General features: G+C 38.5%; 1 protein-coding gene across 9 annotated transcripts in view; it reads left to right on the forward strand.

The window, feature by feature from the left end:
- The window catches only part of SMYD3 (SET and MYND domain containing 3), a 765,785-nt gene that overhangs the window by 145,413 nt on the left and 592,703 nt on the right, over positions 1-27,669 (forward strand). For all 9 annotated transcript variants that reach the window (XM_005539600.4, XM_074033147.1, XM_045392693.2 and 6 more), the window contains exons 2-3: positions 5,849-5,912; positions 25,865-25,972. In XM_005539600.4, coding sequence (XP_005539657.1) covers positions 5,849-5,912; positions 25,865-25,972 — 172 coding nt within the window. The remainder of the gene's footprint in view (positions 1-5,848; positions 5,913-25,864; positions 25,973-27,669) is intronic.

Below are 27,669 nucleotides of genomic sequence, written 5' to 3' on the forward strand. Positions count from 1 at the left end.
TTTTTTTTTCTAGTTTTGTGAAGAATGATGGTGGTGTTTAGATGGGGATTGTATGGAATTTGTAGATTGCTTTTGGCAATATGGTCATTTTCACAATATTGATTCTTCCCATCCATGAGCATGGGACATGTTTCCATTTGTTTGTGTCATCTGTGTTTTGTAGTTTTCCTTGAAGAGGTCTTCGCCTCCCTAGTTAGGTGTATTCCTAAGTATTTTGTTTTACTTTATTTTTTTGCAGCTATTGTAAAAGGGGTTGGGTTCTTGATTTGATTCTCTACTTGGTTGCTGTTGCTGTATAGCAGAGCTACTGATTTGTGTACATTCATTTTGTATCCTGAAACTTTGCTGAATTCATGTGCCAGTTCGAGGAGCTTTTTGGATGAGTCTTTAGGGTTTTCTAGGTATACAGTCATATCATCAGCAAACAGCCACAGTTCGACTTCCTCTACTGATTTGGATACCTCTGATTTCTTTCTCTTGTCTGATTGCTCTAGCTAGGACTTCCAGTACTGTGTTGAATAGAAGTGGTGAAAGTGGACATCCTTGTCTGATTTCATTTCTCAGGGGGAATGATTTCAGCTTTTCCCTGTTCAGTATAATGTTGGCTGTGGGTTTGTCATAGATAGCTTTCATTACCTTAAGGTGTGTCCCTTCTATGCCCATTTTGCTGAGGGTTTTAACCATAAAGCGATGCTGGATTTTGTCAAATGCTTTTTCTGCATCTGTTGAGATGATAACGTGATTCTTGGTTTTAATTCTGTTTATGTGGCGTATCACATTTATTGAGTTGTGGATGTTAAACCATCCATGCATCCCTGGTATGAAACCCACTTGATCATGATGAATTATCTTTTTGATGTGATGCTGGATTCAGTTAGCTAGTATTTTGTTGAGGAATTTTGCATCTGTGTCATCAGGAATATTGGTCTGTAGTTTTAATTTTTTGTTAGGTCCTTTCCTGGTTTTTGTACTAGGGTGATACTAGCGTCATAGAATGATTTAAGGAGGATTCCCTTTTTCTCTGTCCTCTGGAATAGTGTCAATAGGATTGGTGCTGGTTCCTCTTTGAATGTCTGACAGAATTCAGCTGTGAATCCTTACGGTCCTAGACTTTTACTTACGGGCAATTTAAAAATAATTACCATTTCAGTCTTGCTGCTTGTTATTGGTCTGTTCGGAGTTTCTATGTCTTCCTGGTTTAATTTAGGAGGGTTGTGTATTTCCAGGAATTTATCCATCCCCTCTAGGTTTTCTAGTTTAGGTGTGTAAAGGTGTTCATAGTAGCCTTGAATAAACTTTTGTATTTCTGTGGTATCAGTAGTAATATTTCCCATTTCATTTCTAATTGAGCTTATTTGGATCTTCTCTCTTCTTTTCTTGGTTAATCTTGCTAATGGTCTATCAGTTTTATTTATCTTTTCAAAACCAGCCTTTTGTTTCATTTATCTTTTGCATTTTTTTTTGTCTGTTTCAATTTCATTTAGTTCTGTTCTGATCTTTGTTATTTCTTTTCTTCTGCTGCATTTGGGTTTAGATTGTTCTTGTTTCTCCAGTTTTGTGAGGTGTGGCTTTAGATTGTCTGTTTGTGCTTTTTCAGACTTTTCAATGTAGGCATTTAATGTTCTGAACTTTCCTCTTAGCACAGCTTTTGCTATATCCCGGAGGTTTTGATAAGTTGTGTCACTGTTATTGTTCAGTTCAAAGACTTTTTAAATTTCCATCTTGATTTAATTGTTGACCCAACAATCATCCAGGAGCAGGTTATTTAATTTCCATATATTTGCATGATTTTGAGGGTTCCTTTTGGAGTTAATTTCCAATTTTATTCCACTGTGGTCTGAGAGAGTACTTGATATAATTTTGATTTTCTTAAATTTACTGAGACTTGTTTTGTGCCCTATCATATGTTCCATCTTGGAGAATTTTCCATGTGCTGATGAATAGAATGTATATTCTGCAGTTGTTGAGTAGAATGTTCTGTAAATATCTGTGAAGTCCATTTGTCGTAGGGTATAGTTTAAGTCCATTGTTTCTTTGTTGACTTTCTGTCTTGATGACCTGTCTAGTGCTGTCAGTGGAGTATTGAAGTTCCCCACTATTATTGTGTTGCCATGTATCTCATTTCTTAGGTCTATTAGTGATTGTTTTATAAATTTGGGAGCTCCAGTGTTAGGTGTATATATATTTTGGATTGTGATATTTTACTGTTGGACTAGTCCTTTTATTGTTATATAATGTCCCTCTTTGTTTTGTTTAACTGCTCTTGCTTTAAAGTCTGTTTTGTCTGTAAGAATAGCTACTCCTGCTCACTTTTGGTGTCCATTTGCATGGAATGTCATTTTCCACCCCTTTACTTTAAGTTTATGTGTGAGTCTTTATGTGTTAGGTGAGTCTCCTGAAGACAGCAGAAATTTAGTTGGTGAATTCTTATCCATTCTGCCATTCCATATCTTTTAAGTGGAGTATTTAGGTCATTTACATTCAGCGTTAGTACTGAGACATGAGGTACTATTCTATTCATGGTGCTGTTCGTTAGTACTGAGATGTGAGGTATTATTCTATTCATTGTGCTGTCTGTTGTCTGACTACCTTGTATGTTTTTTTTTTTTATTGTGTTATTGTTATATAGGTCCTGTGAAATTTCTGCTTTAAGGAGGTTCTATTTTGGTGTATTTCGAGGATTGGTTTCAAGATTTAGAGCTCCTTTTGACAGTTCTTGTAGTGCTGGCTTGGTAGTGGTGAATTCTCTCAGTATTTGTCTTAAAAGACTGAATCTTGCTTCATTTATGAAGCTTAGTTTGGCTGGATACAAAATTCTTGGCTGATAATTGTTTTGTTTACGGAGGTGAAAAATAGGACCCCAATCCCTTCTAGCTTATAGGGTTCTGTTACAGAGGGGGTTCATAGACCTCACACAAGAAATAATTCTGGGTGAGTCCACAGAGTAAAGTGAAAGCAAGTTTATTAGGGAAGTAAAGGAACAAAAGAATGGCTACTCCATAGACAGAGCAGCCCCGAGGACTGCTGGTTGCTCATTTTTATGGTTATTTCTTGATGATATGCTAAACAAGGGGTGTATTATTCATGCCTCCCCTTTTTAGACCATATAGGGTAACTTCCTGATGTTGCCATGGCATTTGTAGACTGTCATGGCACTCATGGGAGCATAGCAGTGAGGACGACCAGTGACCTCTGGTCACTTTGGGTTTTGGTGAGTTTTAGCTGGCTTCTTTACTGCAACCTGTTTGATCAGCAAGGTGTTTATGACCTGTATCGTGTGCCAACTTGAGTCTCATCCTGTGACTTAGAATGCCTTAACGGTCTGGGAATGCAGCCCAGTAAGCCTCAGCCTCATTTTACTCACTGTGTGCCACCATATGCCTTTTGAACTTCAAGATGGAGTTGCCCTGGTTCACATGCCTCTGACAGTTTCTGCTCAGAAATCTGCTGTTGCTCTGATAGGTTTTCTGTTATAGGTTACCTGATGCTTTTGCCTCACAGCTCTTAAGATTCTTTCCTTTGTTTTTGCTTTGGATAACCTCTTGACTGTGTGCCTAAGTGATGAGTTTCTCAGGTATTTGAGCTTCTTGTATTTGGATGTCTAGATCTCTAGCAAGGCCAGACGAGTTTTCCTTGATTATTTCCTCAAATAGTGTTTCCAAACTTTTAGGTTTCTTTTTTTTCCTTGGGAACACCCATTATTCTTAGATTTGCTTGCTTAACATCATCCCAAACTTCTTGCTTTGCTCATTTTTAAAAATTCTTTTTTCTTTGTCTTTGATGGATTGGGTTCACTCGAAAGCCAGTCTTCAAGCTCTGAAGTTCTTTCTTCTGCTTTTTCAATTCTATTGCTGAGACTTTGCAGTGCATTTTGCATTTCTGTAAGTGTTTCTTTGGTTTATAGAAGTTGTGATCGTTTTTTATTTATGCTATTTCACTGAATAATTTTCCTTTCATATTCTGTATAAGTTTTTGATTTCTTTAAGTTGGAGTTCACCTTTCTCTGGTGCCTCCTTTATTAGCTTAATAATTAACCTTCTGAATTCTTTTTCTGGCAATCCGGATATTTTATCTTGGTTTGGATCCGTTGCTGGTGAGCTGGTGTGATCTTTTGGGGGGTTGTTAAAGAGCCTTGTTTTGTCATATTACCAGATCGTTTTTCTGGTTCCTTTTCATTTGGGTGGACTATGTCAGAGGAGAGATCTGGGACTCAAGGGCTGCTGTTCAGATACCTTTGTTTCAAGGGGTTCTCCCTTGATGTGGTGTTCTCCCTCCTCCCCTAGGGATGGAGCTTCCCAAGAGCCGAACTGCAGTGATTGTTTTTCTCTTCTGGGTCCAGCCACCCAGTGGAGCTGCTGGGCTCTGGGCTGGTGCTGGGGAGTGACTGCTGAGAGTCCTGGGATGTAATGGAGGGCGCAGGGGCGAGAAGTGACTGCTGAGAGTCCTGGGATGTAATGGAGGGCGCAGGGGCGAGAAGTGACTGCTGAGAGTCCTGGGATGTAATGGAGGGCGCAGGGGCGAGAAGTGACTGCTGAGAGTCCTGGGATGTAATGGAGGGCGCAGGGGCGAGAAGTGACTGCTGAGAGTCCTGGGATGTAATGGAGGGCGCAGAAGCGAGAAGTGAGTGCTGAGAGTCCTGGGATGTAATGGAGGGCGCAGAAGCCAGAAGTGACTGCTGAGAGTCCTGGGATGTAATGGAGGGCGCAGAAGCGAGAAGTGAGTGCTGAGAGTCCTGGGATGTAATGGAGGGCGCAGAAGCCAGAAGTGACTGCTGAGAGTCCTGGGATGTAATGGAGGGCGCAGAAGCCAGAAGTGAGTGCTGAGAGTCCTGGGATGTAATGGAGGGCGCAGGGGTGAGAAGTGGACTCTACAGGGTCCTTGGTTGTGTTTTTGTTCAGTGGGCTGGTTTTGTGTTGGTTGGCCTCCAGCCGGGGGTTGGTGCCTTCAGGAACACATCAGCTGTGGTCCTGTAGGGAGGAAGCAAACTTGCCCTAAGGTTGCCCGGTTACGTATTCAGGTTTCTTAGGTGGTGGGCAGGGCCATAGAGCTCCCAAGAGATCATGGCCTTTGTCTTTGGCAGCCAGGGCTGGTAGAGAAAGACCACCGGGGGCAGGGATAGGGTGTCTGAGCTCAGATTCTCCCTGGGCGGGGATTGCTGCGGCTGCTGTTGGGACGGCGATGTGGTTTTCAGTCTAACGGAGTTATGTTCCCTGGGGGATTATGGCTGCTTCTGCTGGGTCACACAGGCCGCCAGGAAAGTGGGGGAAAGCCAGCAGTCACAGGCCTCATCCCGCTCCCATGCAGCCCGCAGTCCTGAAGGCTGGTCTCACTCCCACCGTGTCCCCACAGCAGCACGGAGTCTGTTTCCAGGCAGCTGGTGACTGTGACTGGGAACTTGCCCCAGACCACCAGCCTCCCTGCTGAGCAAGCAAGCGGCTCACATCTTTTCAGAGTCTCAGGGAGCCTGCGGTGGCGATACAGTTCTGTCAAAGGGTCTGTGGATTCTCTTAGTTTACCTGGTATGTTGCTGTGGTGGTTCTTGGATCAGAAATTCACAGTGTGAGTCCCCACACGCTGCTCAGTCTGTGATCGGGAGCCGCAAGCTAGTCCTGCCTCTTCCCTGCCATCTTCTGTGAGACCAAAGGACTTAGTTTTCTGTCAGTGTCTCACATGGAAGGTTCAAGAGGAGGCCGGCTCATCAGTGTGAAAATCCAAATCTTAAGGGACTGAGCATAGTGGAGTAAACAGAACATACTGGTGTCCGTATGTTGGCTTATGTTTTCTTTCTTCAACTAGGTAGTATGTTTCCCACTCATTTCTTAACGCAGAATTTTTTTTTTCCCCACAGGAAGGAAAAGCTGATGCGATGCTCTCAGTGCCGCGTCGCCAAATACTGTAGTGCTAAGTGTCAGGTAAGACTTTTCAGCCATATATGAGTGAGGCTTTCACATTATTTACTCTTAAATTTGTCCTTCACTATACCTGTTGCCTGTGTCTACTTCTTTACAGCCTTTAACTTACTTTTACTTGTTATTCACCTGCTGAGTCACACAGGTCGCCAGGGACATTAAAATGTTAAAACTAATATTAAATATATATGATGAAAAATTGGGTGTGTGTGTATATGTCTACTATGTGAAAGTAAATGTCTATTCCTCCCCATCTTATTGCCCCCTGACTTCAATTCTCATTTCCACTGTTAAGTTTCTCATATGTCTTTGTAGCATTTGCTTGTGCAGACATGTTTGTATATCTATATCCTATGTTTAAAAAAACAAATATACGTTTGTATATATAAAGTACACGTATTCTTGTGTACTTTGATTTTTTTTTTTTTCATTTATCAATCTACTTTGAGGAACATTTTGTATCCCATATGTTTCATTGTATGAATTGACCATAATAACAATTTCTTTGCTGATGAATACTTAGAACTTTTATAATATTTGGTATTGCCAGTAATGCACTTCACATCCTGTCTTGCACATTTTTGCACACTTCCCCAAATTAACAGTAGGATAAATTCTTCTTATTGTATCAATTGTTGAAAGGATATATGCCTTTTGAATTTTTAAAGATAATGCCAAATTTCCTGCCAAGAGTTTGAGTTAATTCACGAGTACTGTTGTTAACATCTTTGAAATTCTTGAAAGGATGTATAATTAACATTCAACATGACCTTTTCTTCTAACCTTATGATTAATCATTTAATAAGAAATGTAATTATGTCCTAATGAGTTACATCTTATTAAAAAGTCTAATTAGAGGTTTTATGTCTGTGTCACTTGCCTCCTCCCCGCCACCCTCCACTCATCCTTTTTGTTTCTTGTGTTTTGTATATGCACACCTCCAGAATTTCTTCTTTCCTTCTTTTAAATTGAGGCCATGCTTGTCTCAGGGATTTTCTTCTCTCTCATTTTCTCCTTTGAAAGTAATTTCTTGAGACTACACAAAAAGTGGTCTTAATGGAAAAGAAATCAAATGTACAAAAATATCAGGGGTTCCAGGTTCTCATGCTAATTCTGGCATTTGCTGGTTAAATTATCTCAGGGAAAATACAAACTGTGTGGGCCTCAGTTTCTGAATCTGTACTGACAATAACAGTTAATATTTATTAGGCATCTACTGTGTGCCAGGCACTGTATTATTCCATTTGGTTTTCCAAGACTCTTGTGAGAATTAGGTACTATTATTATGCTCATTTTATTAATAAGGAAAATGAGGACAAAGAGGCAGCCAACTTGCCAAATATTCTATAACTAGTAGGCTCTGAAGTTTCAGAAATGAAACTCAGGTATTCAGACTTTTAACTGCTCTTTTAAACCTAAATTCTGTTCTTGCTCCAACATTATGATTAGGTCTAGTTTTCCATTATATATTGTATTATTCTTTTGTTTCTTGGCTTTTGGGTTTTTTTTTTTTTTGGAGACATTCTTGCTTTGTCTCTTGGACTGGAGTGCAGTGGTGTTATCAAGTTCACTGCAGTCTTGAAATCCTGGGTTCAAGCGATCTCCCTGCCTCTGTCTCCTGAGCAACTGGGACTACAGGTACATGCCACCATGGCCAGCTAATTAAAAAATGTTTTTTAATGGGGACGAGATCTCACTATTTGCCCAGGCTGATGTTAAACTCCTGAGCTCTAGTGATCCTCCTGCTTTGGCTTCCCACAGTGCTGGGATTACAGGTGTCGGCCACCATGCCCAGCCAGTATAATACTTTCTAATTAAAATAGGATAAGAAATTTCAAAATGACTGTATTATTTCCACCTAATTTTTTATACAAAAGTTTTGTCGAAGCTAGAAAGATCCCTGATTTATGTAAGATTGTTACCAACAAGAAGTAACTAAAAGCAAAAAGTGAAACATTAATACTGCTTTTTATACAGTGTTCGTTCCAGAAAAGTTGTTTTATGGTGATGTTCTGGTTGTTTTATTCACGTGAAGCTCAGCTATTTGTTTCTAGGAACTTCAGATTAAACAGAGTACATAGAGAAGCGACAAATTATCCTATTATTTGACACAAATCTAGGCAAACTTGCTTTCTAATCTCAATGACCTAAGCAGTTTATTAATAAAACATTTAATAAACAGTTTACTTAATAAAACATTTTTTTCCCCTGTTTTATGAGTATTTTTCCTCTAGTGCCACTTCATCCTTTTGTAGTACACTCAAGGAGGAGAAAAGCCATTATCTGATTAGAATGAGTAGCAGGAGTTTGGTGGGTGGGTATGTCATTTTGATGTATTGTAGTGCATGTGTTTTTACTACATATATTAGCTGTTTACTGGAGCATCAATAATAATGTCACTGTCAGATATACTGTGGAAGGTAACGGGAAAACAGCTAGTAAGATGAAGGATATATATAATAACAGCTAGAGTATGTATTTGTATGTGTGTGGAGGGGGAGTTAAAGATTGGACAGAACATATGCATTTAAACTGCTGTGTTTATCCCAACCTTAAAATACAGCATTAAACATTGTAATTATTGTGGATACCCACAAAGCTGCGCAAAATTAAATGACAGACTGAACTGTGAACAGTAATGAACAGAACGCAAAAGCACTTGGAGTGGAAATTGATACAGAGGATGTAAATCTGTAGTATAAAATCCATAATATGTATTCCCCAGGGGGACGTGATTTTGGTTCACTAGCTTAGCATTTGATGTGTGGGACCATGCCATCAAGTTGTCTGAGAGAGGCTATTGGGGTACTGCAGGGTGTAACATGTGCCTTGTGCCCACAGGATGGTGTCAGTGCTATTGGTATTCACATTTCTTTCTTTTTTCTTTTTCTTTTTCGTTTTTCTTTCTTTTTTTTTTTTTTTTGAGACGGAGTCTTACTCTTGCCCAGGCTGGAGTGCAGTGGCGCCGTCTCAACTCCCTGCAACCTCCACCTCCCAGGTTCAAGCAATTCTGGTGCTTCAGCCTCCCCAAGTAGCTGGGACTACAGGCGTGTGCCACCACGCCCAGCTAATTTTTTTGTATTTTAGTAGAGATGGGATTTCACCATGTTGACCAGGCTGGTCTCGAGCTCCTGAGCTCAGGCAATCTACCAGCCTTGGCCTCCCAAAGTGCTGGAATTAGAGGCATGAGCCCACCACATCCGGTGCACATTTCATTTTCAAACATAAGCAATACAAGGATATGTTTTCCTATAAAAACATCGTATAGACTCATACAGAGTAAAACATAAAAGTCTTTCTCCAGCTTCCTTCCCGCACTTCTACTTCTGTTTTTCAGAGATAATCCAAATGTGTCTATTTTATGGATGGAGGATATATACCAAACTATTGGTCTGTGCATCATATATAGTGTACACATCGACATATGTATTTACTTCTGTGTACAGTACTGTTTCTGTTACTGGTCAAAATGTTTTTGTCATCAGTGGCTTTATATTCCTGTCTCTACCTTGTTATGAGGTGTCTATCATATAATTTAATAGAAGGAGGTCCAGTCTTTTTTCTCTATTGGCATAAACAGAACATCACACATGATTCCAAGATCGGAGAGGAGGAGCAGGCTAAATTTTCTTATAAAAAAGCATTTTCCAAACAAAAATGGCAGCAATGGTGATAGCAAGTAAGTCAATTTCAAGTAATTCACCAAGTATTATTTTACCTTTTCAGGATTTAATTTGATTTATAATATATACATTTCTAGTTGAATGAATTAATTGCTGAGCAAAATAAGCAGTTAGGCACTACATGAAGTGGTAATTTATATACTTTTCAAAAGCACTGTTTTAGCAGATACAAGCTCTATTTTATATGGATAATTACAGACCTCTTTAAAAATGTGAATCGTATTTTTGGGTTTACATTTTACGCTTAGTTGTAGACTGATTTGATTCCTATTTGATGGGTAGAAAATTAATCCCGCATTAGTAAGCACTTAGCAGAGTGATTTAATAAGTTGGTTTCTAGACTGCCATACCCAAGGCCATGATAAGGAAGGAAGTCAAGCTTTGTTTACTTCATAAATGTTCTGTGCTCGGCCTCAAACTGATAGGCTTTGCATGGAATGTACTGTAGATAAGTCAGCTTTGTATCTACCTGTAAACACAAAGGAAATGCTACATAAAGTTTAAAACGATTTGGTCAATTTGGTCGTATTTCAGTGTTTGACCTCCACAGGTGTCTGGAGCCGGAAGTTTTTCTTTTCTCCCTTTACCTTTGCCTGCTGCGTGATCTTATCTACTCCCATTACTTCAAGGGGCATCTGTATATTATTCCTTCTCAGGACTCCGTCTCCAGCCTCCTTTCTCCTGATTTCCACTTGGCTGTTGCACAGGTGTCTCTGGGGTAACATGTCTAAGTCTGAGTACATTATCTTCCCCTAGACCCCCTTCCCTTCATGTTTTCCAGCCTCAGTGAACAGTTTCACCAGCCACCCAGCAGTCTGAGTTGCCAGGTGTCATCTCCGATTCTCATCCTTTCCTGGCCACACGTCCGTTTAATCATCACGTTGTGCTAATTTTACTAACTACCTAAAGATCTGAAGTGGTTCCCTTCTCGCCAGCTTCTCTAGTACTACCTGTTACCATGGTCTCCTTCTCTAGTGCTACCTGTTACCATGGTCTCCTTCTCTAGTGCTACCTGTTACCATGGTCTCCTTCTCTAGTGCTACCTGTTACCATGGTCTCTTTTCTGGGTTAGCTTCATGGTTACTATGATTCTTTCCCACTTCTAATTTAGTTTCTACACAGGAGTTAGAGTGATTATTATGCTCTAAGTCCTGGGGGTTGGTATGATGAGTAATAGGCAGTGAGCCAGTACATAAGATCCTGGCTTTGGTAAAGCTTCTGTTATGGAGTAGAGAGACAGTGACAGATGCCCATGATTATATGATTGACTGTGGTTGGGCTGAGCACACACTCACCTGTGTGTAGGTGGATACAGAAGGGTTTCCTGTAGAGGTGACATTTAACCTGAAATCTAGAATTAATGTAGCTCTTTCTGCTTTTCGTTTAATTAGTGTTAGCACGGTATATCTTTCTCTATCCGTGTTTATTTAATCTATTTATATGTAAAATGGGTTTCTTGTGGATGACTTATGGTTGGGTTTTGTGTCTTGATCCACTGTGACCATCCCTGTCTTTTAATTGATGCATTTAGATCATTGACATTCAGAGTGATTATTGATATAGTTGGGTTAATGTTTATCATATCAGTTTTCTATTTGTTGCCCTTGTTCTTTGTTCCCATTGTTGTCTTCCACTATTTTTCTGCCTTTTGTGGTTTTAATTGAGCATTTTGTATGATTTCATTTCTCTTCATTAGCATATCAGATGTATATATGATATATATAATCTCCTTTTTTAGTGATTGCCCCAGAGTTTGCAATATACATTTAAAATGAACCTAAGTTCCTTTTTTAATGACTGTCCCAGAGTTTACAGTATACGTTTAAAATGAACCCAAGTTTACTCTCAACACTGCTGCTTTATAGGTAGAGTAAGTAACTTAGAATAACAAAATACTTTTAATTCCTGCTCCCTCTCTTTAAAAAGAAAATTGTTTTAGAAATGAGATCTCGCTCTGTCACCCAGGCTGGAGTGCAGTGGCCTGAACACCCCTCACTGCAGTGTCGACTTCCTCAGCTCAAGTCATCCTCCTTCCTCAGCACCCCTCAAATAGCTGGGACTACAGGCATGCACCACCATGCCTGGCTACTTTTCGTATTTTGTGTGGAGATGGGATTTCGCTATGTTGCCCCGGCTGGTCTTGAACTCCTAAGCTCAGGCAGTCCACCTGCCTCGGCTTCCCAAAGTGCTGGGATTACAGGCCTGAGCCACTGCGCCCGGCCCCTGCTCCCTCTCTTATGTCATTTATTTAGCTTATACATAAACATACATAATTAAATATATTGATACTATTAGTAGTCTTTTGAACAAACTATTATCTGTTAGATCAATTAAGAATAAGAAAAATGAAAGTTTTTATTTTACCTTCATCTATTCCTTCTTTGATTTTCATTCTTTATGTAGATCTAAGTTTCTAACCTTTATCATTTCCTTCTCTCTACAGAATTTCTTTTAACATTTCATGTGGGCAGGTCTACTGGCAATACATTTCCTCAATTTTTGTTTTCCTGAAAAAGTCTTTATTTTTTCTTCACCTTTGACGGGTAATTTCACAGGGTACAGAATTCCAGATTAGTAGGTTTTTTTTTCCTCTCAGTACTTTATTTCATTCCACTCTCTTGTACATGGCTTCTGAGAAGTTGGCTGTGATTCTTTGTTCCACTATATGTAAGGTGTTTATTTTAGTCTGTTTTGTGCTGCTATAACAGAATAACTGAAAGTGGGTAATTTATAAAGAACACAAATTTCTTTTTATTTCTTCAAATTTATTTAATTTGTTTTCAACATTTATTTTAGATTCTGGGGGTGTATGTGTGGGTTTTCTACAGAGGTCTACTGTGTGATGCTGAGGTTTGGAGTATGTTGAACCTGTCACCCAAGAAGTAAGCATAGTACTCAGAAGGTAGTTTTTCAACCCTTGCACCACCCCCTCCTTCCCCTTCCTTATATTCTCCAATGTACATTGTTCTCGTATTTATATACTTGTATACCCAGTTTTAGCTCCCACTTATAAGTGAGAACATACTGTATTTGATTTTCTGTTTCTGTGCTACTTTGCTTAGGATAATGGCCTCCAGCTGCATCCATGTTGTTGCAAAAGACATAATTTTTTTTTTTTTTTTTTCCTGAGACAGAGTCTCACTCTGGCACCCAGGCTGGAGTGCAGTGGTGCGATCTAGGCTCACTACAACCTCTGCCTCCCATGCTCAAGTAATTCTCGTGCCTCAGCCTCCTGAGTAGCTGGGATTAAGGCGCCTGCCACCATGTCTGGCTAATTTTTGTATTTTTAGTAGATACAGGGTTTCACCATGTTGGCCAGGTTGGTCTTGAACTCCTGACCTCAGGCAGTCCACCTGCCTCAGCCTCCCAAAGTGCTGGGATTACAGGCATGAGCCACTGTGCCCGGCCCAAGGACATGATTTTATTCTTTTTTATGGCTTCATAGTATTCCATGGTATATATATATATTACATTTCTTTATTCAGTCCACTAATCATGGGCACCTAGATTGATTCCTTGTCTTTGCTATTGTGAACAGTGCAGGGATAGACATACAGGTACACGTGTCTTTCTGGTAGAATGACTTATCTTCCTTTGGGTATATACCCAGTAATGGAATTGCTGGGTCACATGGTAGTTCAAGTCTCAGTTCTTTGGGAAGTCTCCAGACTATCTCCACAGTGACTGAACTAATTTACATTCCTACCGTCAGCGTATAAGTGAAGAGCAGAAATTTGTTGACTCACATTTCTGGAGGCTTAGAAGTTCTATATTAAGATGGCTACATATGGCGAGGGCCTTCTTGCTGTGGCAACACATGGTGGAAGGGCCAAGAGACAAGAAGGCATCAAATAATGGAATTAATCCTGCCCATGAGGACAGAGCCTTCATGGCCAAATCACCTCTTAATGGTCCCATCTCTTAACACTGATATAATGGTAGTTAAATTTCAACATGAGTTTTGGAGGGTACAGACCTTCAAACCATAGCACACACCTTTCAAGTATTTTGATATTTTTAGAAAATGACATGTTACTGAAACCATTTCAGTATCTATGAATATCTAAAACAGACATATACTTATCTTTAGCTATAAAAATCTGGCTTCTCAGTGTTTTAAAAAACCTTTGATTTTCTGTAGTTTGAAAATGACATGCCTTGGTATAGATTTTTGGACTTTTATCCTGCTTGGTCTTCTGTGAGTTTCCTGGATCTGTGGTTTGGTGCCTGGCGTTAATCTGGGAGAACTTCTCAGTCATTGTTACTTCACGTATTTCTTCTGTTCCATTCTCTCTTTATTCTTCTTCTGACATACCGATTACACCTATCTTGTACCTTTTTGTAAAATCATTCCAGTTCTCGGATGTTCTGTTTTTTTATAAAGTCTTTTTTCTCTTTGCTTCTTAATGTTGGTGGTTACTGTATTGAGATAGTTTCAGCTCAGAGATTTTTCTCTCCAGCTCTGTCCAGTGTACCAATAAGACACCAGAGGCATTCTCTATTTCTGTTGGTGTTTTTGATTTAGCAGTTCTTCTTGGTTCTTAGAATTTCTGTTTCTATGCCTGTATCTCCTGTCTGTTCCTGCATGCTGTCTCCTTTTCCATTGGAATCCTTTGCATATTAATTATAGTTCTCAAAAATTCCTAGTCTGATAATTCCAACATCCTTGCCATATCTGAGTCTGGTACTAATGCTTGCTCTGTCTCTTCAAACTATGTTTTTTGCCCTTTAGTATGTGACGTAGTTTGGGTGTGTCCCCACCCAGATCTCCTCTTGAATCGTAGTTCCCATAATCCCCATGTGTCCCGGTGGGGACCAGGACCATGGGGACCGTATCCCCCATCCTGTTCTCTTGATAGTGAGTGAGTTCTTACAAGATGGGATGGTTTTGTAAGGGGCTTCCTGCTTTGCTGGGCACTTCTCCTTCCTGCTGCCATATGAAGAAGGATGTGTTTGCTTCCCATTCCACTACGATTATAAGTTTCCTCCACAGCCCTGTGGAACTGTGAGTCAATTAAACGTCTTTCCTTTATAAATTACCCAGTCTCGAGTATTTTTTCATAGCAGCATGAGAATGTACTAATACAGTGTGTCTTATACTTTTTTCTTTATAGCTACACATGATGTAAAAGGAACCACTGTAAATAGGCCTTTAGTAGTGTGATGGCAAGATGTAAGAGGAGAGGACTTATTCTATCGTTCTTTTTTTTTTTTTTTTGAGATGGAGTCTGGCTCTGTTGCCTGGGCTGGAGTGCAGTGGCGTGATCTCGGCTCACTGCAAGCTCCGCCTCCCGGGTTCACGCCATTCTCCTGCCTCAGTCTCCTGAGTAGCTGGGACTACAGGCGCCGCCACCACGCCCGGCTAATTTTTTGTATTTTTAGTAGAGATGGGGTTTCACCGTGTTAGCCAGGATGGTCTGGATCTCCTGACCTCATGATCCGCCCACCTTGGCTCCCTCTTTGTTATTTCTTAGAATTGGCTGTCCCTGGGAGGAGCAGGAGCAGTCTTCTCTGTAGTCAGAAAGGTGTTTAAAATGTCAACACATCATAATACAAGTAGAGCATCCCAAATAAAAAAATCTGCAGTGCTCCAAAATCCCAAATATTTTAAGCACCAGCATGACACCCAAAGGAAATGCTCATGGGAGTATTTTGGATTTTGGATTTTTAGATTTGGGATGCTTCAGCCAGTAAGTATAATGCAAACATTTCAAAATCCAAGGAAATCAAAAATCTGAAGCCCTTCTGGTCCCAAGCATTTCGAAGAAGGGATACTTAACCTGTATTCAGAAATAAAAATATAAAGAATATAGCCTTACACACAGTTGATTTTCAACAAAGGTGCCAACATAATTCAATAATGAAAGGATGATCTTTTCAACAAATTGTGCTGATGTGCACATGGAAAATAAATGATAAAAGTAACAACAATTCTTCACTAGATTGAATAAGATTTAGGTTTAATAAGGTTAAACTTAACGGCTAAAACTATAAAATCAAGAAAACATAGGAGAAACTCTTTGGATATGGGGTACATAAAATTTCCTATGTAGAATACAGAAAGCACTAAGCCTCCAAGAAAAATTGATAAATTGATTTTCATAAAAATTAAACCCTTCAGCTCCTTGACTTCATTAAGAAAATGAAAAGACAAACTATAGACTTGGAGAAAATATTTGAGACATCTCTCTCCCCCTCTTTCCCTCCTTTTCTCTTTCTCTCCCTCCTTCTCTCTCTCTCCCTCCAACCAAGAAGTTGTATCTAGAATGTATAAAGAATACTTATAATTTGGTAGTAAGAAAACCCAGTAAAACAGGTAAAAGATTTGAAGAGACACTTTAAGAAGATATACATTAAAAGATAATCATTGTCACTGGTCATCAGATAAATGAAAATTAAAACCGTAATGAGATATTACTACACATCCACTAGAAAGACTAAAATTAAAAGGACTGACCTTGTCAAGTGTTGGCAAGGTGATGGAGCAACTGGAACTCTTGTTCACTGGTGGTGGGAATGTAAAGCGTTATCATCGTTTTGGGAAAGTTTAGTGGTTTGTAATTACCATGTGACCCAGCAGTTCTACTCCTAGTTATTTACCTAAGAGTTATGAAAACTTATGTCTACAAAAACAGCTTGTACATAATTGTTCAATGTTCCAAACCTGGAAACAAGTGAAATATTCATCCACAGGTAAATGAATAAAGAGATGCATACTGTACTATTACTTGTCCATTAAGAGCAACAAACTACTGATGCATGCCACAACATTAGTGAATCTCAAAACATTCTGTTGAGGGAATGAAGCCAGATGAAAAGAAGTAATACTGTTCTAGACTAGACAAAACTAATCTTATAATTATAGAGACGAAACCACTGAGTTGCCTGGGATGGAGGACTTGAAGGTAAGGGGCACAGGGGAACTTTTGGGGAGTACTAACATCTATAGCTTAATTTTGGTGTTGGTTATATGGAGAGAGATATATATATATGTCATAACTTATCAAAGCTGGGTGTAGTGGCATGTGCATGTAATCCCAGCACTTTGGGAGGCTAAGTTCCATTGTTTGAACTCATGAGTTAGAGACCAGCCTGGACAAGATAGCAAGACCCCATCTCAAAAAAACAAAAACTTATCAAACTATACTGTTAAAATGGATACATTTTATTATACATAATGATGGTTTTGCCATTAAAAGTAATTACTTTTGCACCAACCTAAATATAATTTAATAATGTAAATTATATTTCAAGTAAGTAGTTTGAAACATATTGGTCACCACAGAGTCATTAAATGTGCATTGATTTTATTTCTTTTTCTGTAATACAGTGATCACAATTTTTAAGCCACTCAAAGAATTAGACTATTGTTTGAAGAAGCCATTCTAGAAGGGTAAGAGTCAGGGCAGGAAGACCAAATAGGAGGCTATAGCAATAATCTGGATCAGAGATAATCTTAGCATCAAATTCAACAAGATTCTGTACATTAACCTTCCGTTGCTTACTCAATCAAGCCAAAAGTAGAGAAGAGGTGTTTTGAGACTCTTTGGTATACAGACTTGTGGTTAATTTTCTCTTTCTTATCTATTTTTCAATTCCATTCTCCCAGTATACAGTCTTTGATTCTAGATCCTTTTTAGAATCTGCTTGTCAGGCTGACCTTCCCTCTCAGATGGGACTGTCCCTATGGGTAGCCTCTTTGACCCTGCTTCTGCAACCTGTCCTCTTACCACCATTTTTTCACTCTCAGATGAGGCTAACCACATCCCTCCCCGCCACTCATCCATTGATGGCTGCTTCAGTTCACTTTGGGAGTAAAAAATTTGATAATTACTTGTACTGTGGAAGTAAAATACATGTGCGCCACCTACCGTATTCAGTTAGAAGCTGGTGTTGATATTTTGATTAATCTAGGATAGATATTTTTTCCAAATAAGTTTGGAAGTCTGTGGAAGTGCATGATTTATTTTGCTCTCCAGCCAAACTATCCATTAAGTCATTTCATCTTCATATGATCCCTCATTAGATCAAGCATTGGCTAACTTTGTCTGTAAAGAACTATATAGTAAATATTTTAGGCTTTGTGGCCATATGATTTTTGTCATACGTGTTCAACCCTGATGTAGCATGAAATGAATGAATGTAACTAATGAGTGTGGCTATATCCCTGTTTTTATTGAAAACGTAGCACGAATTAGAATGTACATGAATTTGAATTTTACATAAATGTAAGAACGTAGAATGAATTTTACCTGTAGGCCATGTATTTTCGGAACCCTGCTCTAGATGATGATTGACCGTAATTCCCATTTGCCTAAGAAGTAATCATTGATTCTTGTTCTTTTTTTTCCTCTTGTCAATCTTATGCCCTAAGACCATTTTCATGCCACATTCCTTCTTTATATTTGGCCCTGTTTATCTAATTTGATTAAGACTAGTGAGAAGATGCTCTTGCTCTACATTTGATACAGCATTCAGTAAACTTTCAGAGTGATAAGTCTCATATCTATCACTAATCTCTAGTGTGCTCTAAGGAGATTTTTTGCAAGATCTTCATCAATACCTGTCAGTCAACTGTGGCTGTGAGACAACCTACTTTTCTTTTCCCAGATTCTAGCTTTTCAGATCTGCTTGCATCTGACAATTTGTAATTCAATATTGGACTACATTTCAAGGAAAAGAAGGAGGCATTATTTATTTGCTATCTAGCAAACTGGATGTGAATGGAAAACTGTTGAGTACCTTTTATTTCCTGCAAGTTGCTATCAAGCAAACTGGATGTGAATGGAAAACTGTTGAGTATCTTTTATTTCCTGCAAGTTGCATGGCAGCTCAGCTATCCTAAGTTTTGCCCATAGGAAACCTCTGTAGATGATTGTGAATGGAAGGAGTCCTGAATATGTAGGAAAAAAATCATTGTGATATTTCACGTAGAAGATGTTTAGTTAATGTTATATGAAACTGTTGAATAAGTGGGCTCAAAAATTTCTTTTTTTTAATATTTTTAAAGACAGCTTCTTCATCTTTAATGACCAAATATCTGAGGAAAATACTGTTGCAGATTTTCGATGATTGTAAGCCTAACTCAAGCAGGCTTCAAACCTGTTTTGACATAATTCAGATGTTTGTTAGGAATGGATATTACAGACTCATACAATTTTATCATTGGAAGACTGCCTTACAAATCTTGGAATCTAATCTTCTTATAGAATAAATACCTGGTGAGCTGATGTCATGAATTGGATATATTTTACCCAATCCAAGGTTCAATACGGATGACCCTTCTTACATTCTATCCCAAACACTAATGACCTACCCTGAAATGGATATCCACTCCAACCAAAGCTCAGTGTTTAACAGCATTTAAATGGGTTCTTGAGTGAGCAATAGGGATTTTGTATCTAAAGAGGAGAGGGAAATATTATGATAATAGTGCAAATGTTATTTTGCGTAAGAAAGAAGAAATAAATTGATTTTCTCTTATTAGTGTAGCATCTCATCAGTACACTCCTTTTGTAATCATGTAATCAAGACCATCTCTTACTGGTCAAAGAAAGAATTGTAAGAGTCTGCTTTCATTTCTCTTTGTATGGCCTTAATTTCAAATAATGATAATATATAGTAAATGTTACCTCCTTAATGGTACTGGCTTTAGAATAAATCATAAAATATGTATTGAACACCTGTTTCATGTAAGGTGTACTTAATTGGTACTATACTCATTTAAGAAAAACAGACATGAATATAGCTAAACTGATAAAACAATTTACTGAGTCTCTGAATTAAAAAAGATTGCGTCAGCATTACAGAACAATTCATTGAAGCTTTTTTTTAACGTTTAAAAATTAACCCATTCAATCATGCTTTGAGTTGCAACCAGATTTCCAAAATAAACATTAAAAAGTTAAGCTATTAAACCATAATTTTGCTGTCCCTTTCATATAAAAGTACTTCTCCCTGATTCTCAGTTACTAGACATAAAATTATATTTGTTTTTATTCATAAACTCCATGGTCTTTGGAGAAAATTTAAATCGTAATGGAAAGCTATAAAGAGAAAGACAAAAATAGCAATTTCTTTTAGGAAAAGCTGGAAAAATTAACTTTCAGTATTTTAATCATCTTTTATTGTGAGCATTCTTTTTTTTCCTCTGAGACCTGGGGTCTCGCTCTGTCACACAGACTGGAATGCAATGGTGTGACCATGGCTCACTGTAGTCTGCACCTGCAGCATAGCTGGGAGTGATCCTCCCATCTTAGCCTCTGGCGTAGCTGGGAGTGATCCTCCCATCTTAGCCTGTGGTGTAGCCGTTAATACAGGTGCATGCCATCATGTCTGTCTAACTAAAAAAAAATTTTTTTTTTTTTGTAGAGACTGGATTTCCCTATGTTGCTTCTGCTGGAACATTCTTAAATTTATTTATTTATACTATTTAAATTTTTTTAAAATAAATTACTTTATGAATAATATTTCTGTATTAACAATATGCACATTAAAATTTTGATATTCATTACTAAATACCCATCAGAAAGATCAGAGCAACCCACAACTCTACTAACAAGGCTGGAAAATGCCTATTTCCCCAAATCCCAGATGTTTCTAAATACTGCCAGTTATATTGATTTTTGCCCAGTTACTGGGACACCTATGTTATCTAATTTTTATTATCACTTCTTTGAGCACTGGTGTGGTTTGTATTACTTGTCTATTGGTTTCTTTTTTTCAGTCATGAATTTCCTATTCATTTCCTTTACCTTTATTTATATTTTTTGAAATATTCAAAAGTTATTTGTAAGATCTTTTTGTATACTGGAGACATTTAACACTATGTCTATATACATATTTTTTAGATTTTTTTCATGGTTTATTACCTTTAAACCTTGTTTCTGGTTTTCTTCCCCCGTTATACAAAAATTCTTTATTGTTATGTAATTTAATATATATTTCTTTTCCTTTATGGTTTTTACATTTTGTGTTCTGTTTAGAAACACTTTTTCCACCTTAATATTATAAAATATTTATTTCTGTAGAGCAATAGTTCAATGATAATTACAGAATTGTATTTTGTTTCATCTATTTAGTATATATGACCTCCTTTGTGATTTAGTTTAGCTCAGTGGTTTTTCAACTTTAGCTACTCATGGAATGCCCTTGTCTTGATCTGTTTTTGTGCTGCTGTTAACAGAGTCCCAAAGACTGGGTAATTTATAAACAATAGAAGTTTATTTGGCTAGTGTTTCTGGAGGCTGGGAAGTCCAAGATGGAAGGATTACATCTGTAAGGACCTTCTTGCGGCATCCTAACATGGCGGAAGGTATCACGTGACAGGAGCAGGCTCCCGAGAGGGAACAAGAAAGGGCCGGACTGGCTTTTATAACAAACCCACTGTTGCAATAGTGACATTAAATCTGTTCATGAGCGCTGAGGTTCTGAAAGACCCCACCTCTCAACATGTTGCACTGGGAATTACGTTTCCAGCACATGAACTTTGAGGTACACGTTGAAACCATAGCAGCCCTGCAGTGGGACGCTTGATTCTCTCTCATGGGTACTGTCAGAATCCCTAGGGTGGGTCTTAGGCTCTGTATTTAAAAATACGTTCTTGTGTATGTGTGCGCCATGTATAACTGTAGCATTGTTCCAGATCTGGGCTTCTCGGCTCTTTTCAGACCCAACTCCCGTTTGTATGAGAAATACTTTTATTGCCCTCTCTACTGTCTTGAAATTATACAGGTAATGCAATGTATCTAGTTACATATTTTCAAAACATTAATATAGTGCCAAAATTGGAATATAAGGAAAAAGAAAATTAAAACCTATGATAAAATAATATGTATTTTAGTATGTAAATGCTGAGGTATGATTAGACTGGAAGACATCATTAGTCACATATTTGCACCTATACATAGAGTCACTGTGAGAAGGGAAGTAGAGATGCGGGTCAGAAGGCGTGCTGTATTGGTAATTCACATATTCTAAGTGGTGTTGCCTTCAGTGATATGACTTTAATTGAGTAATTTAGGTAAAATTCTTAAAATACAGTCTTCCTTTGATTTACCTAGAAAATTCAGTGCTGTTAGGATTATGTAAAAACAAGCTCTTTGTTTTTAAATGTAAAAGGAGATTTAGTTCTAGGCTAAGACAATTATAAACGAGTGTTCCACCTTCATAGAATTTGGTAGGACACTTAAAAGTTGCATTGGAGCTGGGCGCGGTGGCTCACGCCTGTCATCCCAGCACTTTGGGAGGCCGAGGCGGGTGGATCACCAGGTCAGGAGATCGAGACCATCCCGGCTAACACGGTGAAGCCCTGTCTCCACTAAAAATCCAAAAAAACTAGCCGGGGGCAGTGGCGGGCACCTGTAGTCCTAGCTTCTCGGGAGACTGAGGCAGGAGAATGGCAAGAACCCGGGAGGTGAAGCTTGCAGTGAGCTGAGATCCGGCCACTGCACTCCAGCCTGGGCGACAGAGCGAGACTCCGTCTCAAAAAAATAAAAATTAAAAAAAAAAAGTTGCATTGGATTTGGATAATTCTTAATTTTGTAGGACTGTCCTACACAGAACGTCTGGCTCCTTTGGTTCGTGCTCATTAAGTGCCTGTAATTTTCCGTAAACATTGTGACAAATAAAAATACCCCCATAAATTTCTCAAACAACCCTCAAGATAGGCGTCACTCCCATTGAGAACTACTGATGTGGTTCATTAGTTTATGTTGTGAACTGTTATAAATACTATAAAATACATTATGAAAATGTATACATTCTGAAGTTGTTTTTTGAGTCATGCATGCACTGAAAGAATTGTGTTATAGATGTCATTTCCTTTTTTTTATCATAAAACTCTTGTCTCCTTTTGTTTTTGCTTCTTAATGCAATATTTTAATTTCCTTTGTCTCTCAAGCCAGTTTATGCTTATTGTACATCATTGTTAATTTTCAGTTATGATAACAGAAAATACAACAGCCAATGTTATCAGCAAAATCTTAATTATATCCTGTATTGGAAGTAGTGTAAGAAAATAGGAAAAAATGTAAATCACGATGGTTGTCTTTTGAGAAATTGGCAAATATATATGACAAATGTGTCATTGAGGTCTTGACCAAGGTTGGTTTGTTGAGTGAAGACAATGCCTTTTATTTTTGTATGATTGTCACGTTTTGCTTCAAAGTCGAAAGGGGCTGCATACAAAGAGTTCTCTGTAAGCCTTTTCTGTGGAATGCTTCTATTTGTAGCCCTTATGGTGAGATATGATAGGTGAAGCTGAATGATAAATTTTAGCAGTTAATGTTATAAAAAGAAAAGGAATGGGCTGATACATGGTACCATATTACAGACCAATTTTAAGTGGTATGATTGCTTTCTCTATTTATACCTAAATGATCTGATTTGGCTTTTAGATGGAAATAATGAACATATTTTTGCTGAAGCAAATGAGAAAATGAGTATATTTTCAGGCAATGATCTAGGAATAAGTTTAAGAAACATTTTGTCTAGTTTCTAGTTATTGTTGAGAAATAAGAGCTCAATATCAATTATGTTAAGGACCTAAAGTTGTTTTAACAGGAATTCTAACTGATGAGTTGTTTTTTATCTGGTGTACATTTTGTAGTTATTTCACCCTGGTAAGCTGTCAGGAGGCTGAGCTGCTCAATTAGGTTTTAACAGAGGGGTTATGGCTAATCTCTTGTAGCTAAAATGAGCATTGATTAAAATCTGCTCTTAAGCTCTTTTGCCTCAAATTATCTCTGCCTTGTTTTGCTGAGTGCGAGCCCTGTTCAGCTGGACAGAGGCATTTGAACAGAGCCTAAGGTACTTTCTGATAGACCCATTGGTACTGTGTTATCTGTTCCTGCCTACACACTGTGTCCAGGAGAGCATCTGACAGGTTTCTCAGCTTCTAGAATCAAAGGAAAACTTCCGCCAAACTTATGATTCTCCCTTCTATCAGTGAAAAACCAAAAAAGTCCACACTCTTGTTTCTTGTGAGTGCAAATGAATGTAAATTTGTTAGCTTAACCCACTCACATGCAAAGACCGGGTGAAAAAAAAATGTATGTATATATATATATATATATATATATATATATATATATATATATAGGTATATCTGAGTCAGTGAATACCAACCTAACTTCCTAAAGAGTGACAATAACAAGCATGGGAAACTGTGTTAAATAATTTATACACGTTTCTTTAGTGCATTTAGAACTTTTAGGATGCTAAGTATATTTTGAATCTCTAAATAGGGTCAACATGATATTGTGTTTTTAAAACTTACTTGACAATTGTACCATATATATTTTAGGCCTCTTAACACATATTGGTAGTTGCTAATTGCTAGTCCGGGACTAGCCCCCTGATCAACAGAAGCTTGTTGTTTCACTGAGTTGTCTTTTAATATTATGCTTTTCAGTGAGTACTGATATTAAGAGTCATATGAAAGGCCATTATAGTTGTGAACTGTTGTTAAGGACATTGTTCAGTGTGTTGATTACCATTCTTGGAATAAATCCCTCCTGTGATTGAATCTTGGTGAAACTATTTGTTTTTACTTTCTGTCAGTTGAGAATTACATAAACCATCATGCCTTCTTTTTTGCCTTGCTTGTGAGGCAACTCAAATAAATGTACAAACACTCAAATGTAATGCACAAATTATTCAGCTCTCATGTTTAGCATGCTAAGAATTTTTACTCTCTTTATATTTAGACAGTCTGATAGTTAGATATCAGCTTTTGAGCCTTTCTTTATCTCTAATAGAGGGATAATACCTACCATTTAGATTATTATGAAAATCAAATGAAACGTGCTTTGTTACTTGCTTAGTCATGTGTCTAGTACCTTGTAGAATGCTAAGTAGATGCTAGCGTGCTTTCCTTTTTCCTCCTTCCATAATTTTAATATTTTCTGTTTCTGGTTTTGCAGTCTTAGTTCATACACATCTTCACTTTGATTCAGCTCTGTCTTGTTTAGAAGTGAGTGAAGTGTAAATACCAAAACAAAAGTTACGAACAGCACATTGAGAGCGTTGTCACAGAGGAAGTGAGGCAACCGTGAGTAGCATTGATGGAAGGAGTGACACACCTGTTAGAAACAACGTCTCCACCATTTGGGTTGCTAAGAAATAGAAGACAGACCAAGCTGTTACCCAGCAAGTTGACATGGATAGTCGTTCTGAGCAAAATACTGGCTTGACATTGAACCTGAGTCACAGTTTTGAAGTAGCTGCAGCTCTTGAAACTTTTGGTTGTGCTGTATGTTTCTACTGCAGGTGGAAGTGACAGCAGTCCCTTTAAGGAGGATTTTATAGACCCAGAAATTGGGGAGCAGATTTCTAATTTTTGAAATAAGAATGAGTAGGGGTATCAGGCATTTCAGTAATGGAAATTCCAGTTTTCAGAATATAACGTGAGAGACATTTGATTGAGGCTGCTTCTCACCAGGGCTACATATTAGAGGACCTGGATTTTATTTCCATATGAAAGTGATTCTGTGTGAAAACAGCCATGGCCTTTCTGATCCAAAGCTCAGGGATATCAGTCCGTTCATCCGTACACTGGCACCTGACTCAGTGGTCTCTTTAGCCAGACCAGCACACGGCTAGGATCATGGCTTAGGTGACCCTATCTTTTGTCATCAAAACCAGAACTTTTCAGAGTGAAAAGGGGCACTATTAATATTTAAGCCAGGACATAGATACAAACCTAGACACATCCAGGACAAACTGGACATGTCATGATTTTAGCGAACAGCTCTTTTTATGTTGCTTTTAAAACAAAGAGGTTTTATATTTGGGGGTATGTTAGCCCTCCTGATATTTCTGTAGCGGCACAGAAATTCAGAAGGCTGTCATTCCCTGTTTTGAGTCTTCTGAACCATGTGTTTTATTTTCTAATTTGGAGTGACATTTTCTTTTTGTATTCAAAATGATTATTGTTGAATCCTGTGTAATCAGTTCAAAGACCATCTTATACATTATTAAGTAAGCTAGAATGGCTCTTTCTTTGGGCTCCACTAGCCAGGTTATAACCAGGGGACAAATGAAAGCACAGAGGTGAAGCTGAAGCTTTTAATGTCCTTGCATAGTAATTGCATACTTGGCAAAGACTCATCCTGGATTATTTTCAGATTTAGAATATTGCTTTTATTTTCTATTGTGCAGTTACATTTTGACTATTAAAATTTAATGTTCATGACTCTCGATGTTCAAAAGCAGTATAAATGAAAGTTAAATTTTAGGTCACCTATGTTCTCCCCACTCTTGTCTTAATAGAAAAAAGCTTGGCCGGACCACAAACGGGAATGCAAATGCCTTAAAAGCTGCAAACCCAGATACCCTCCAGACTCCGTTCGGCTTCTTGGCAGAGTTGTCTTCAAACTTGTGAGTATAAAACTCATGAAACATAGCTGGGTTTTGATTAAATGAGCATGTGCAGTTGCATTTTCAGGTATACCTCAGAGATGTTGCAGGTTCAGTTTCAGACCACCACAATAAAGCAAATATTGCAATAAAATGAGTCTCACAAATTTTTTGGCTTCCCAGTAAATATAAAAGTTATGTGGACATTACACTGTAGTCTATTAAGTGTGCAATAGCATTATGCCAACAGAAACAGTGTACATACCTTAATTAAAAAATACATTTCTAAAAGTGCTAAGGATCGTTAAAGCCTTCAGTGCATCATCATCTTTTCGCTGGTGGATGTTGATGGCTGCTGACTGATCAGGTGGTGGTTGCTGAAGTTTGGGGTGGCTGTGGCAATTTCTTAAAATAAGACAACAGTCGAATTTGCCGCCTTGATTGCCTCTTCCTTTTGCAAATGATTTGACTGTAACATATGATGCCTCACAGCAGCATCACCCGGAGTAGGTTCCATCTCAAGAAACCACTTTCTTTGTTCATTCATAAGAAGCAACTCCTCATCTTTTCAAGTTTTATCATGAGGTTGCAGAAAATCAGTTACTTCTTCAGGTTCTACTTCTCTCTGTTTTACAAAACGTTTTAGCTTCTGTTTTAGATTCAGGGGTACATGTGCAGATTTGTTGCATGGGTGTATTGCATGATGCTGAGGTTTGGGGTATGATGGATGCCATCACTGAGGTAGTGAGCATGGTACCCAGTAGCTAGCTTTTCATCCCTTGCCCACTTCCTGCTCCTTACCTGCCCCTTGCATCCCCCAGTGTCTGTTATTCCCATCTTTGTGTCCATGTCCACCCAATATTTAGCTCTCAGTTATAAGTGAAAACCTGTGGTATTTGGTTTTCTGTTTCTATGTTAATTCACTTAGGATAATGCCCTCCAACTGCATTCATGTTGCTCCAAAAGACATGACTTCACTCTTTTTAATGGTTGCATAATATTTCATAGTGTTTATGTATCACATTTTCTTTATCCATTTTACTGTTAATGGGCACCTAGATTGATTCCATGCCTTTGCTATTGTGAAAAGCACTGTGATGAACGTATGAGTACATGCATCTTTTTGGTAGAGTGACGTATTTTCCTTTGGATATATACCCAGTAATGGGATTGCTGAGTTGAATGGTAACTCTCTGAGAAATCTCCAAACTGCTTTCCACAGCAGCTGAATTAGATGACATTCCCACGGACAGTTGACAAGTGTTCCCTTTTCTCTGCAGCCTCGCCAGCCTGTGTTATTTATTTATTTATTTATTTTTTGAGACGGAGTCTTGCTCTGTCACCCAGGCTGGAGTGCGGTGGCGCGATCTCCACTCACTGCAAGCTTCGCCTCCCAGGTTCACACCATTCTCCTGCCTCAGCCTCCCGTGTAGCTGGGACTACAGGCGCCCGGCACCTCGCCCGGCTACTTTTTTGTATTTTTAGTAGAGACGGGGTTTCACAGTGTGAGCCAGGATGGTCTCAATCTCCTGACCTTGTGATCCACCCGTCTCGGCCTCCCAAAGCGCTGGGATTACAGGCGTGAACCACTGCACCTGGCCCTGTGTTATTTTTTGATTCAATAATAGCCACTCTAACTGGTATGAGATGGTGTCTCGTTGTGGTTTTGATTTACACTTCTCTGATGATTAGTAACGGAGAGCACATTTCCTATGTTT

Source organism: Macaca fascicularis, chromosome 1, assembly GCF_037993035.2.
Source record: "Macaca fascicularis isolate 582-1 chromosome 1, T2T-MFA8v1.1".
Taxonomy (NCBI): domain Eukaryota; kingdom Metazoa; phylum Chordata; class Mammalia; order Primates; family Cercopithecidae; genus Macaca; species Macaca fascicularis.